General features: G+C 35.4%; 1 protein-coding gene across 2 annotated transcripts in view; it reads left to right on the top strand.

Annotated features, from left to right (window-relative positions):
• The window catches only part of IQCA1 (IQ motif containing with AAA domain 1), a 180015-nt gene that overhangs the window by 20841 nt on the left and 144578 nt on the right, over positions 1 to 14596 (top strand). For both annotated transcript variants that reach the window (XM_001152559.6, XM_009444612.4), the window contains exon 5: positions 260 to 331. In XM_001152559.6, coding sequence (XP_001152559.1) covers positions 260 to 331 — 72 coding nt within the window. The remainder of the gene's footprint in view (positions 1 to 259; positions 332 to 14596) is intronic.

The following is a 14596-nucleotide window of genomic DNA, read 5'->3' as shown; positions in this document are numbered from 1 at the left end:
AGAATGTTCCTCTTGAAGAAACCAAGGTAAAGGAATCTCACTAATAACAATTATAGGTCAGTTCTGTGGTTCATTCTTTTTAACAATGTTTTTGCCTGTGATCACAGAAGAAAAAATATTCCATCAGCACACACATGGACGGCCTAGAGCTTAGGATTAGTTGGCATTTTGAGATGTGCAGTTTATATGGGAGAAACTGCAAGCCATGTTTTCTTTATATTTGTATGTATTAAACAAGTAACCATTTATTTGTTTTTAGGTTTGGCGACGTTTCCATCAATGTAAGGAAACTGAAAAACTGAGAGAAGAGGAGATGATCTTCCTGGGTATGGTAAGTTTTTTTTAAGAGATGGCATCTGGTTTTCTTAAAGACAATAGAATATGTGAGACTGTGTCTTCTTCTGAGAGTTTTTGAGGGAAGAAAGAAAGAAAAATAAATGATTTAATGGAATGGAGTCACCCATATGGTACAGAAGCCTGCCCAGGGAGATCTGAAGAGATCAGGGTTATATCCATTTACACATTTCTGTGCAAGATGCGGAATGCTGTAGATGTGGAAACAGGCTAGGAGCCGTCACAGTCTGCTATTCCTGTCTGATGTCAGCAGTGCACACCACTATATTAGGATGGGCGGTCACAACAGTGGGTTTGCATTGATACAGCTGGCTTTTTTTTTTTTTCTGGTGCTGGTGATTACTGAATCATAGAGATGGAAAGGTGGATTAGGTGGATTAGTTATCTATTGTCACATAACAATGTTACCACAAACTTAGTAGCTTAAAACACCAATTTGTTGTCTCACAGTTTCTCAAGGCCAGGAATCTGGGTACACCTTAACTAGGTCCTCCGCTCCGGATCTCACAAGGCTGCAGTCAAGGTGTCAGCCAGGGCTGAGGTCTCAACTGAGGATCAACTGTGGAAGGGCCTGCTTCCAAGCTTGTGTGGTTGCTGGCAGCATTCTGTTCCCTGTAGGGCATCAGATCCTGGGCCACAGTTCATGCCAGCTGTTAGCTGCAGGCAGCCCCCAGCTCCATGCCATGTGTGCTTCTCCATATGGCAGCTGGCTTCATCTAAGCCAGCAGGGAGAGGGGGGCTGCTCAGAATCTTATGCAAATGATCACAGAAGTGGCATCCCATCACCTTTGCCCTATCGTATTGGTTAGAAGCAAGTTATAGGGGCCACCCACACTCAAGGGGAAGGGATTACATGAGGGAAGAAGACCAGGAGGCGGAGTCACTGGGACCATCTTAGACTGTGTCTGCTGCTAGAGGTGTTTCTGCATGCTTTGCCTCATCGAGTGCATGGCCTCTGAGGAAGGCTGACTCATCCTCTGCCCAAGCCCCTCCTGAAAACAGAACCTCTGCCTCCCACAGGAGCCCATTCTCTTTCATTGAACTGCAATTGGCCTTCCTGCAGATCCCACTGCCAGGCTGGGCTCTGTCCCTGCAGTAGCTTGGAATGTGTCCTCTTTCCCTTTCATGTGACAATCCCTTAAGCACTTGGAGGCAGCTCTCAAACCCCCTGAAGCCAATTCTTTGCAAAGCTCATTATGACCAGAGAAGGGGACGAGTCAGTCCTGGTGGGGCTTTGTTGACCTGCTCAGTTTTCATTAAAGGACATTGTAATTTTAAAAAGAAAAGAAACAAAGCCCTTTGGGGCCTCATTCCAGCATTGACCTAAGGTGTGTTCTGGTGAGCTACTTGGCTTGATACCCCCATCCAGTGCCCAGGTAAAAATGTTGAAACAGGAACATTGATAAATACAATGACTCAGTCTTTGAAAACGCTAATAACATACAGAGCCCTGGTGAGGCTAATCAAGAAAAGAAGAAAATACAAATGTATGACAAATATGTATGTATGTGTATATGTATATTTACAAACACATGACATATATATATACACACACATATATATGACATATATATGTAGTCATATACACAGTATACAGTGACCACAGGCACTAGCAGGTTACAAACTATTAGGTGATGTCATGAACAACTATGGTCATAAAATAGAAAATATTGAACAGAGAAAACTGTCTAGGGAAGTATGAATAGCGAAACTGACCAATGGAGAAGAAACGTAAATAAAACAACCATGTAGCAAATGCTGAAAAGATTTTCAAAGTCCTTCTGTTAGTTTGGGTCCTGTGAGAGCATGCATGGAATTAGGCATGCAAGAGATTTAGTAGGAGAATGTCTGTAAAGAATAAAGGGAGGGCCCCAAATAAGGCAGGAAGAACCCTCAGATCACGACGCAGGTCGGGAAGGAGGCACCAAGGAATGGGGGCTGAGAAGGGGGAGTTTCCGCCTACAGCACAGTGCCCATAAGGAAACTTAAATCGCTTTTAAAAATCCATGCTAACGAAAGAAAAGAGACCCAGTAAGGATGAGACTCAGTTTGGGCAGGGACCCAAGGGCAAGTACAGTCTCAGGGACTGCTACTGAGGGTTTCATTGCCCGCCTTTCTAAGTTCAGTTTGTCTCATGAGAAACACACCTTTTTTCCCAGTAGTGCCAACCCTTGGAATTTCTTTGCTACAAAAAAAAAAAAGAAGCCAAGAATATGAGCAAAGTATACAATATACAGATATTCATATTAGTATAGCTTTAGAGTTGTAAGAAATTGGTGCCCATAAATAATTAGTTAAAATATCCTATTATGTATCTTTAGAAGTGATGTTTTAGAGTTTCTACATATTTTGTGAAATGTAAAATATGAACACCATGATTCTGTTTTTTAATTTTTGCTTAGCTTACATCTTTCTGCAATAAACATGTGTTTTATGTCTGAAAAATTACAGATAAAATGCATGTTCAAAATTATGTCAGAGGGGGAAAAGACATGAATCATGACTTAAATAATTTGTAGCTTTTAAAATTGTACCTTCGTCAAATAATAGTCAATTTGAAATACATTTTGCCAGTTCTGTGTACTTAACAAATATATATGTCAGGTAGGACAAAAATCAGGATTCTTTTCTGTCTATTTATAACAACAGACACAGTAGAAATGTCAGAGAATAACATAAGAAGTAAAACAAATACGACATTTTAACCAATGTGAGGATATGGTTTTCTTTTTAATCTTCTTTTCTTTTTAGGTTTAAGTGTTAATTTCTAATACTGCCTTCCTCTTTTCACTTTCAGGGAAAATAAATAAAGTGGTCACCACTATGTGGTTGATACTTTAAATCCTTTTGTTCTATGATCAGCCATAAACCTAACCATTTAAGCCATATTTTAATTAAGTCTTCTTGTATAAATATTCAATTTTCTTTTTGGGGATTTTAGGATTTAAAATAAATTAAAAGATTTTGCCAGTGGTATTAAGTATAACTAAAATATAATTTAGTTCAATTTTTCAGGATATTGCCATGTAATATTCATCAGTTTTATAATGGCACATTCTAAATGACACGGCAAGTTCGTTTAGTTTTAGAATAGTTTACATTTTACCTTGGCCCCTCATCCTGCATTGCTTCATCTGCAGTCATGGCCTCTCCACACAGCCTTTGTTGTTCGCACATAATTATTTTGCTTGAGGAAAGAATTCAAGTCCATGTTCCAGAAACTTGGAACTGCCTAGTTTCCTGGTGGAAGGGCATGGTCTTACCATATCTGTGTTTGTAAACTCTCAAGTTGTGATATCCAAGCTTACTGCCTTAAAAAACATAAGAAATAACACCAGAAGAGCAGATATGATTTCAAAAATATCTTGATTTTATCACCTACATTCTTAATTTCTGTTTGATCTTTGTGTTTCAAAAATAAGCCAACATTTGTTTTTGGAAATTGGAACCCCTTGGGACACAGCCTGTCCTTTGCTTTTTAGTTGTTTAGGTGTGCTGTCAGAATCCAATGGGTCAGCAATTTCTGCAAGTTGTTATAAATTTTTATGATTTAGAAATTCACTGGGTGGAATATTATTCAGCTATAAAAGAGAAGGAAATTCTGACACGTGCTGCAACATGCATAAACCTGAAGGACATTATGCTAAGTGAAATAAGCTAGTCACAAAAAGACAAATACTGTATGATTTCACCTATATGCACTATCTAAAGTAGTCAAACTCATGAGGGCAGAAAGTAGGTGGTGGTTGCCAGGGACTGGGGGAAGGAGAAAAGGGGAGTTGTTGCTTAATGGGTACAGAGTTTCCATTTTCAAGATGAAAAAGTTCTAGAGATCTGTTACAGCCCAATAATGTGATTATAGTTAACACTACTTAATGGCACACTGAAAAATAGTTAGACTGGTATGTTTTATATTATGTTCTTTTACCACAATTAAATTTGTTTTAAAAAGTTCACTCGCACATTGAAATGGTTCTGTATAAATCATGGCTCTTAGCTAGTGGTCAAAAATACAAAATAAAAATTACATGAGATTCTACTGTAATTTCATTGAATCTTTAAGATATCATCAATTGTAAGATGTATCATTATTTTTAGGTGCCATTAAGAAAAAAAAGTGCTGCCAAATAAGCCAAAACACAACCTTGAGTGTAATACACACCCATCCCTAATTTCAGATATGCTAAACTATGAAAAATGTACATCTTAGAATTAGTGAAATGGGGTAAGTGGTGTCTGTCTTATTAGCAAAATATTAAAAGTTTTTAAAATTATAATTATTGACAAGGTAGTGATGAGATGCTCATTCTTAACACAAGGAGTTAAATGGACTCAGCCTTTCTGAAAGCCAGTTGGCAAGTTGCCACAGGATAGTTAAGATATTTATATTCTTCATCCTTAAGTTATATTTCTGTTTTAAGATACTCACCAAAAATAGAGATGTGTGTGCATAGAAGTTCCTGACAGTGTTCTTTTTAATAGCGAAAAAATTGGGAATAACTTATTTTAGTATTCTTACAGTATGTATCTAGTTAAATAATTACAATGTTAAATAATGTATGATGTCCCTGTATAATGTAGTGATATGCCAGCATTAAAAAGTATGTTTCTGACTAATTTTGACTACATGAAAATGCTCAAAAAATTCAGGATTTAGAATTATACATATAATATGTAGAATTCTACCTAGAATTATACGTATAATATGTAGAATTCTACCTAGAATTATACGTATAATATGTAGAATTCTACCTAGAATTATACGTATAATATGTAGAATTCTACCTAGAATTATACGTATAATATGTAGAATTCTACCTAGAATTATACGTATAATATGTAGAATTCTACCTAGAATTATACGTATAATATGTAGAATTCTACCTAGAATTATACGTATAATATGTAGAATTCTACCTAGAATTATACGTATAATATGTAGAATTCTACCTAGAATTATACGTATAATATGTAGAATTCTACCTAGAATTATACGTATAATATGTAGAATTCTACCTAGAATTATACGTATAATATGTAGAATTCTACCTAGAATTATACGTATAATATGTAGAATTCTACCTAGAATTATACGTATAATATGTAGAATTCTACCTAGAATTATACGTATAATATGTAGAATTCTACCTAGAATTATACGTATAATATGTAGAATTCTACCTAGAATTATACGTATAATATGTAGAATTCTACCTAGAATTATACGTATAATATGTAGAATTCTACCTAGAATTATACATATAGTTATACATATAATATGTATAATTCTAAAGTATGTAGATTTCAACTAAAGTGTAAAGACTTCAACTAAGTATATACACACATCCATGCACATACAAAAGAAAGAAAGAAAATACGTGAAGTCTGAATAAAGCTGATGTTTTAATGTGTGAGCTTTGGGAGATTTCTTTTTTGTCCGTAATCATCTTCATTTTCTAAAATAGTCAAATTTTACTTTGTTAATTAGAAAAAAAACACACATTTAAAAGTAAAACCAGCTCACCAAAATGTCAGAATAGAAGCAACCTGGCTTCACTCCCCCCAACAGAAAATCAAAAACGAATATCCAGCACCAAGATTATCACCAGCAATGTCCCATAACTCAGATTTAAGGATGACTTGACCTCCAGGGCCACAGAGAAGTAAAAAAATTCTGAGCCAATAGTAAGAAAATCAGACTTCTATATTCACAGTGCTCCTCCCCGCAATCTGCCGGGCACCTCATGTGTGGAAAAATCTCCCCCAGACTCATGGTTTCTACCCTGGAAAAAGTGAGATCAATGTAAATAACCAGCTTCCCCATCTTGAGTTTCCTTGCAGGAGAACTATCCCTGCCTCAACCTACAGGAAGCATCATGAGTATCTGTAAGGATAAAAACCTTTTAGGGCAGCCAGAGACAAAGGGAAAGGCAGGACTAGCATCCCCAGCCCACAAAACTCTTCTCTGTATCTTGGCCAAAAGAGATGCAAAGTCAGAATGGCTGTTCAGCAGCACCACACTGTAGAAGGCAGGCTCCACAGGTCCCCTGGGCAAAAACCACTAGCCAGCCTTCCTGCATAGCAGGGATATCCCCTTTGGGACCTTCCCCATTGGGCCAGGCATCACTCCAAACATTTGCTAGAGCTAATGCAAACCTGGGCTTAAGGTTCCATACAGTACTGAAAAGGAGGCAGTTACCTAGCAATAAAGGAAATTCAACAGGTAAATTGTAAAGAACCCCTAAGCAAACATATCAAAAAGAAACCAAAACAATCCAAACAGAAAAGACTGGAATAAATAACTAATTCTTCAATGACAATACATAGACATACACCAACAAGAAATAACAGGAAACAGGAAATGTGACCTCCTCAATGAGACAAAGCAAGAAGCCAGTGACTGACCCTAATGAGATGGCAACATGTGTGCCATCAAATCAATAATTCCAAATAGCAATTTTAAGGAAACTCAGCAAACTCCAAAATAACACAGGAAAGCAACTTTGAAATTTGTCAGAGAAATTTAACAAAGATATTGAAATAACTTCTAAAAATCAAATCCTGGAACTGGTAAATACATTTGCTGGATAGAAAAATACATTAGAGGTTCTTAACAGCAAAATGGATCAAACAGAGGAAAGAATCAGCTTGAAGGCAAGCTATTGGAAAATACACAGTCAGAGGGAAAAAAAAGAATGAAAAGGAATGAAGAATACCTACAATATATAGAAAATTACCTCAGAAGAGCAAGTCTAAGAATCATTGGTATTCAAGAGAGAGTTGAGAAAGGGTAGAAGCCTTATTCAAATAAATAATAACAGAAAACATTTCAAACCTAGAGAAAGATAAAAATATCCAAGTATAGGAAGGTTAGAGATCACCAAACAGATTCAACCCAAATAAGACTATCCCAAGGTATATAATAAACTCTCAAAAGTCAAGGACAGCAATGGGATTCTAAAAGCAACAAGAGAAAAGAAGCAAATAACATATGATGGAGCTCCAGTTTGGTAACAGACTTCTCAAAGGAAACCATACAGGCCAGGAGGTAGTAGAAAAACATATTTATTAAGTTCTGAAAGGGAAAAAAAAAAACCTGTCAACCAAGAATACTGCATGCAACAAAGCTGAACTTCAAACATGAAGAAGAGATAAAGTGTTTCCCAGACAAACAAAATTTGAGGGAATTCATCACTGCCAGACCCATCTAACAAGAAATGCTAAAGGGAGTTCTTCAGTCTGAAAGAAAAAGACACTAACATGCAGAAAGAAAACATTTAAAGATCTAAAAGCCACTGATAAAAGTAAGCATACAGACAAAGCCAAATTACTCTAATACTGTAATTGTGGTGTGTAATCCACTCATATCTCTAGTAAGACTAAAAGACTATCAAAATTAACAGTAACTACAGCAGCTTGTTAAGAGACAAGTAATATAAAAAGATGTAAATTGAGACAACAAAAAGTCAAAATGTGGAGAGATAAAGTGTAGTTGTTTTAGTTTTTCCTTTGTTTCTATGCCTTTCTTTGTGATCAAAGGTAAGTCCTCATCTTTTTAAAATAACGTATATGACTTGTTGTAAGCCTCATGATAACCATAAAGCAACAACCTATGACAGATACACTAAAAATAAAAAAGCAATTAATTAAAATATATTGCCAGAGAAAATCACCTAAACACAAAGGAAGAGTATAAGAAAGGAAGAAATTACAAACAACCAGAAAAAAAAATGTAAATGGCAGTAGTACATTCTTACCTATCAAAAATAACATTTAATGTAAATGGACTAAATTCTCCAATTAAGTGATAGAGAGTGGCTGAATGGATTTTAAAAATTAAAAGATCCAACCATATGCTGCCTACAGGAAGCCAGTTTCACCTATAAAGACACACATGGACTTAAAGAAAGGAATGGAATAAGATATTCCATGCAAATGGAAAAAAAGGACAGGAATATGTATACTTCTATTAGTTAAAATAGACTACAAACTGGCCGGGTGCAGTGGCTCATGCCTGTAATCCCAACACTTTGGGAGGCCAAGGTGCGTGGATCATTTGAGGTCAGGAGTTCAAGACCAGCTTGGCCAACATGTTGAAACCCCGCCTCTACTAAAAATACAAAAATTAGCCAGATGCGGTGGCAGATGCCTGTAGTCCCAGCTACTTGAGAGGCTGAGGCAGGACACTCGCTTGAACCTGGGCGGTGGTGGCTGTAGTGAGCCGAGATCACACCACTGCACTCCAGCCTGGGTGACAGAGCAAGACTCCATCTCAAAAAAAAAAAGAAAAAAAGAAAAAAAAAAAGACTACAAACCAAGGATTGTAAAAAAAAAAAGAACCCAAAAAGGCTACTATATAATGATAAAGGGGTCAATTCAGCAAGATAATATAATAATTATAAATATATATGAAACCAACATCAGAGCACCCAAATATAAAGCAGACATTAAATCAACCTAAAGGGAGAGATATACTGCAATACAATAATAGTAGGTAGCTTCAACACCCCATTCTCAGTAGTGGACAGATCATCCAGACAGAAAATCAACAAAGAAACATGAGAATTAAGCTACACACTAGACCAAATGGACCTAACTGACATTTACAGAATATTTTACCCAACTGCTGCAGAATACACATTTTGCTCATCAGCACATGGAATAGTCTCCAGAATATACTACGTGTTAGGCCACAAAACAAATTTTAAAAATTTGAAATCATATCAAGTATTTTTTCTGATGACAATGGAATAAAACTAGAAATCAATAACAAGAGAAAACTTGGAAATTATACAAACATGGAAATTAAACAACATGCTCCTGAATGACCAATGGGTCAATGAAGAAATTAAGAGGAAAATTTTAAAAGTTCCTGAAACAAATGAAAATTGAAACCAACATATGAAAATCTACGGGCTATAACAAAAGCAGCACTAAGGGAAATGTTTATAGCAAATAAAGGCCTACATCAGAAAAACAGAAAGAGCTCAAACAACCTAATAGTGCATCTCAAGGTACTAGAAAAGCAAGGAGAAATCAAACCCAAAATTAGTGAAGGGAAAGAAATAAAGATCAGAGCAGAAATAAATGAAATTGAGACTAAAACACACACACACACACACAAATCAATAAAACGAAAAGTTGAGTTTTTGAAAAGATAACAAAATTAACAGGCTTTTAGCTAGACTAACTAGGAGGAAAAAAGAGAGAAGACCAAAATAAAGGAAATCGGACATTTAAGAGGAGACTTAACAACGATACCACAGAAATATATAGGATCGTTAGAAACTATGACAAAAAAACTGTACACCAACAATTTGGAAAGCCTTTAAGAAACAGATAAATTTCTGGACATGTACAACCTACCAAAATTGAACCATGAAGAAACAGAAAACCTGAACAGACCAATGATGACTAATGAGATTGAATCAATAATAAAAAGCCTCCCATCAAAGAAAAGCCCAGGACCTGATGGATTCCCTACCAAATTCCATCAAACATTTAAAGAACTAATACCAATACTACTCAAACTATTAAAAAAAATTAAGGAGAAGAAAAGACCGGGTGACACTTGAACCACACAGGTTTGGACTGCATGGGCCCACTTATAAGCAGATTTTTCTTCTGCCTCTGCCACCCTTAAGACGGCAAGACCAACCTCTCCTCTTTCTCCTTCTCCTTAGCCTACTCAATTTGAAGACAGTGAGGATGAAAACTTTTATGATGATACACTTCTACTTAATGAGCAGTAAATAATCTTCTCTTTCTTATGATTTTAATAACATTTTCTTTTTTCTCACTTACTTCATTGTAAGAATACAGTATGTAATACATGTAATATATAAAATATGTGTTAATGGACTGTTTATGTTATCAGTAAGGCATCTGATCAACCAGTTATTAGTAGTTAAGTTTTGGGGAGTCAAATGCTATTTGTAGATTTTTTTTACTGTGTGTGGCACCAGCACTCCTAACCCCCATGTTGTTCAAGGGTCATTTGTACTTTCAAACTCATTCTATAAGGTCTGGTACCAAAGCCAGACATAGACACAACAAAAAAAGAAAACTACCGGCCAACATCCCCAATGAACATAGATGGAGAAATCCTCAACAAAACACTAAAAAACCAAATTCAACAATGCTTTAAAAAGATCATTCACAACAAGGAGAACACATGGACACAGGGAGGGAAACAACACACACTGGGGCCTGTTGGAGGTGGAGGGCCGGTGGAGGGAGAGCATCAAGAAAAATAGCTAATGCATGTGGGGCTTCATACCTAGGTGATGGGTTGATAGGTGCAGCAAACCACCATGGCACACATTTACCTATGTAACAAACCTGCACATATACCCTGGAAATTACAATTTAAAAAAAAATACAATCAGGAAAAAAAAAGAAAGATCATCCACCATGACCTAGTGGGATTCATCCCAGGGATGCAAGAATGGTTCAACATACACAAATCACTAAACATGAAACATGCAGGACAAGGATGCCCACTCTCACAACTTTTATTCAACATAATACTGGAAGTCCTAGCCAGAGTAATTTGGCAAAACAGAGAAATCAAAGACATCAGAATTGGAAAGGAAGAAGTCAAATTAGCCTTTCTTTCAGATGATGTGATCTTATAGCTAGGAAAACCTAAAGACTCCATAAAAAAACTGTGAGAATTTATAAATGAATTCAGTAAAGTTACAGGTCACAAACCAGCATGCAAAAATCCGTAGCATTTCTATAGCCAACAGTGAAAAATCTAAAAAAATTCAAAAAAGTAATCCCATTTACAGTAGCTACAAAAAATATGGAACACCTAGGAATAATTTAAACCAAAGATGTGAAAGATTTCTACAAGGAAAACTATAAAACACTGATGAAAAAATTGGAGAGGACACAAAAAATGGAATGATATTCCATGCTCATGGATTGGAAGAATTAATACTGTTAAAATATGAATACTACCCAAGAAATTTACAGATTTAGTGCAATCTCTATCAAAATGATATTCTTCACAAAAATAGAAAAAAAAATTCTAAAATTCCTATAGAACCACAAGAGACACTGAATAGCCCAAACAATCCTGAGCAAAAAGAACAAAGCTGGAGGTATTACATACACCACCTGACTTCAAAATATACTACAAAACAGTAGTAACCAAAACAGCATGATACTGGCCTGAAAACAGACACACAGACCAATGGAACAGAACTGAAAACCCTGAAATAAATCCATGCATTTACAGCCAATTTATTTTCGACAAAGACTCCAAGAACCTACACTGGAGAAAGGACAGTCTCTTCAATAAATGATGCTAGAAAAACTGGATAACCATATGCAGAAGATTAAAGCCAGACCCCTATATCTCACCATATACAAAATCAAATCAAAATACATTATTATCAACAAGACAAAAAATAATGGATTCCGGCAAGAATGTGGAGAAAAAGGAACGCTTGTGCACTGTTGGTGGGAATGCAAATTAGCCACTATGGAAAACAGTATGGAAGTTCCTCAGAAGACTAAAAGTAGAACTATTAGGCTGATAGAACCATTAACAGTAATGGCAAAAACCACAATTACTTTTGCACCAACCTAATACCGTATGATCCAGCAATCTCACTATTGAGTGCATATCAAAAAGAAAGGAGACCAATACATCGAAGAGATATCTGCACTTGCATGCCTGTTGCAGCACTATTCACAATAGCCAAGATATGGAATCACCCTAAGTGCCTATTAACAGATAAGTGAATAAAGAAAAGTGTGGTATGTATATACACAATGGAATATTATTCAGCCATAAAAAGTAATGAAATCATGTCATTTGCAGACATGAATGGAACAGGAGGTCATTATGTTAAATGAAATAAGCCAGCACAGAAAAACAAAAATCACATATTCTCACTTGTACGTGGGAGCTAAAAAAGTGGATCTCCTGAAGATACAGAATAGATTGGTGGTTACCAGAGGACTGGAAGGGCAGGTGGGTGAGGGGAAATGAAGAGAGATTGATTAATGGGTAGAAAAATACAGTTCTATAGAAGGAATAAGATCTAGTGTTTAATAGTTCAATAAAGTGAGTATAGTTAACAATAATCAATTGTATATTTCTAAATAGCTAAAAGAGTAGGATTTGAATGTTCCCAGCATAAAGAAAAGATAAATATTTGAGATGATGGATAGTCCAATTACCCTAATTTGATCATTACACATTACATAAATATATCCAAATATCACGTATACCCTGAAAATATGTATATCTATTATGCATTCATTTTTTTAAATAAATAGTACTACATTTTACAAAACAAAAAAAGTAATATTAAATGGCAGTAGAGTTTCATAAATTTTTCCCCTAAGATCTCCAGATTGTTTGGTGTATATGGATAGGTAGGTACATGATGATATGTCAGTATTTCTCTGTTCAACACCCGTAAGAGACACATGGATATCGAATGTAATGATAAAAACAATTGTTATGTCCAGTTTTCTACTTTAAAAATTAAATTAGAAGTCAAAAGATTTAATCTAGTACAGTCTAAGTTTAACATGAAATTTTACTTTAGAATCAGTTGGGATTCAACAACTTCTATTTAATTAGAGTTCCATTTTATTTAATTCACTCTACATTTACTGAACACTTATGCTGTGCCACACACCAGAAACTTAGGCAATGGCTAAACACAGTTTGTTCATGCTAAAGTCTTACTAGCTTACACTGATACCATACAAAGATAGAATTACATGCTTTTAACTTTATTTTAGTGTTACTTTGTAGTTTACATGTACTCAGCTCAAATGAATGAAGTTTGTATTAATTTTTTCAGCAATACACAGTTTGAATAGTATAAAGAGAGTAATGTCTGTTTTGTATTCAATGTGACTTTCTTCAGTTTGCTTTTTTTTTGAGTATGTCTTCACTTGGCATTACATATTCTATTGAAATTGTACACCATTGAGAGATATATGGATTCAGTTTTTAAAAGAATGTTGTCTTCTGTTCACTGGCTGGAAACCATTTTTAAAAATCCAAAATCTATCACCCTAAATCAAAGAAATGTTTGCAATTGAATATATTTTCCACTATATCACTGGTTAAGATATTACCTACTCATTTTAAAATTTATTTTTTATGATTTCATTTTGTTGCACTATACCAATGTAGAAATCATTGACTTATCTGATCAAAACCGTATTTGTATCTTTAGGAGATGCTTGGCATATTTCTAGGAGTGACTATTTAGTAACTGAAACCAGAATTAGAGCAAGAGACATCATCATGCCTTCAATTCCTGACCGAATGTTTCTCTTACCATTGTCATATAAATTTTTTTTTGGATATTGTCATTTTAAATATTTATATTCTAAAATCTACAAAGAAAAATAAATAGCACTCTAAAAATTTATGTGCAGTTATTTTAATTGGCAGAGCCAATGGAGTGGATCAAGTAGAAGGAAACTTAATGATTGTAATACATTTCATTTTGTGGATCCCTTCGAAATAATTTGTCCTACAGTCATGACCATCATATATTTTATGTTACCCTGAAGCTATCAGTGTTTGCATTATAATAAAGAACACTGGGGAAACACTTATTAAAGAGGAAGACCTGTCACTTTTAAACGCATCTACTGAATCCTAAAAGCATCGTAAAACCCTGTTCACTTTCCCATTCTAACATGAAGCAAGCTGTATTCTAAATTATTTTTTGGCCAATACATTCAATTTCTTTCTTATTAACAACTAACCTCAAATACGAGCTTGGGCGCCCAAATGAGTGTGGCCCTCTCCCGAGACTCTGTTTGGGAAAGCTCTGTGCATATTGTAATTGTGCTTTTGTTGCCCTCAGAACATGGGGTTCCTCTTTGGGAATTGCTGTCAAAGCCAAAGTGAGCGAAGAATCTAAATGAAATGCTCTTTGATGATCACACTTTCATTTCAAAATGAAATGAAACTATGTAGTCTAGCTTGGTCATGTGCATTATTCATCATATTTGCTGCAGATGATCTTTGATTATTTTTATTTAAAAAAATATTATTCTCAAAAAATACATCTGCTGTGATTTGTGGGATTTTGTTTGGCTTTGTTTTTGTTTTGTTACACTTTTTAAATGCAAAAGGGCTGTTCCCTACATGTCCTGGGAAGGAAGCAGCACCTTGGAAACGAGTGTGAGTTTCCAGGCACCAGCTTTGAAGGCCTGCTCCCCTGCATTGAGGGAGAACCAGGCATGGGATTGG

Source organism: Pan troglodytes, chromosome 13, assembly GCF_028858775.2.
Source record: "Pan troglodytes isolate AG18354 chromosome 13, NHGRI_mPanTro3-v2.0_pri, whole genome shotgun sequence".
Classification (NCBI taxonomy): Eukaryota; Metazoa; Chordata; class Mammalia; order Primates; family Hominidae; genus Pan; species Pan troglodytes.
This window is presented reverse-complemented; position numbering and strand designations above follow the sequence as displayed.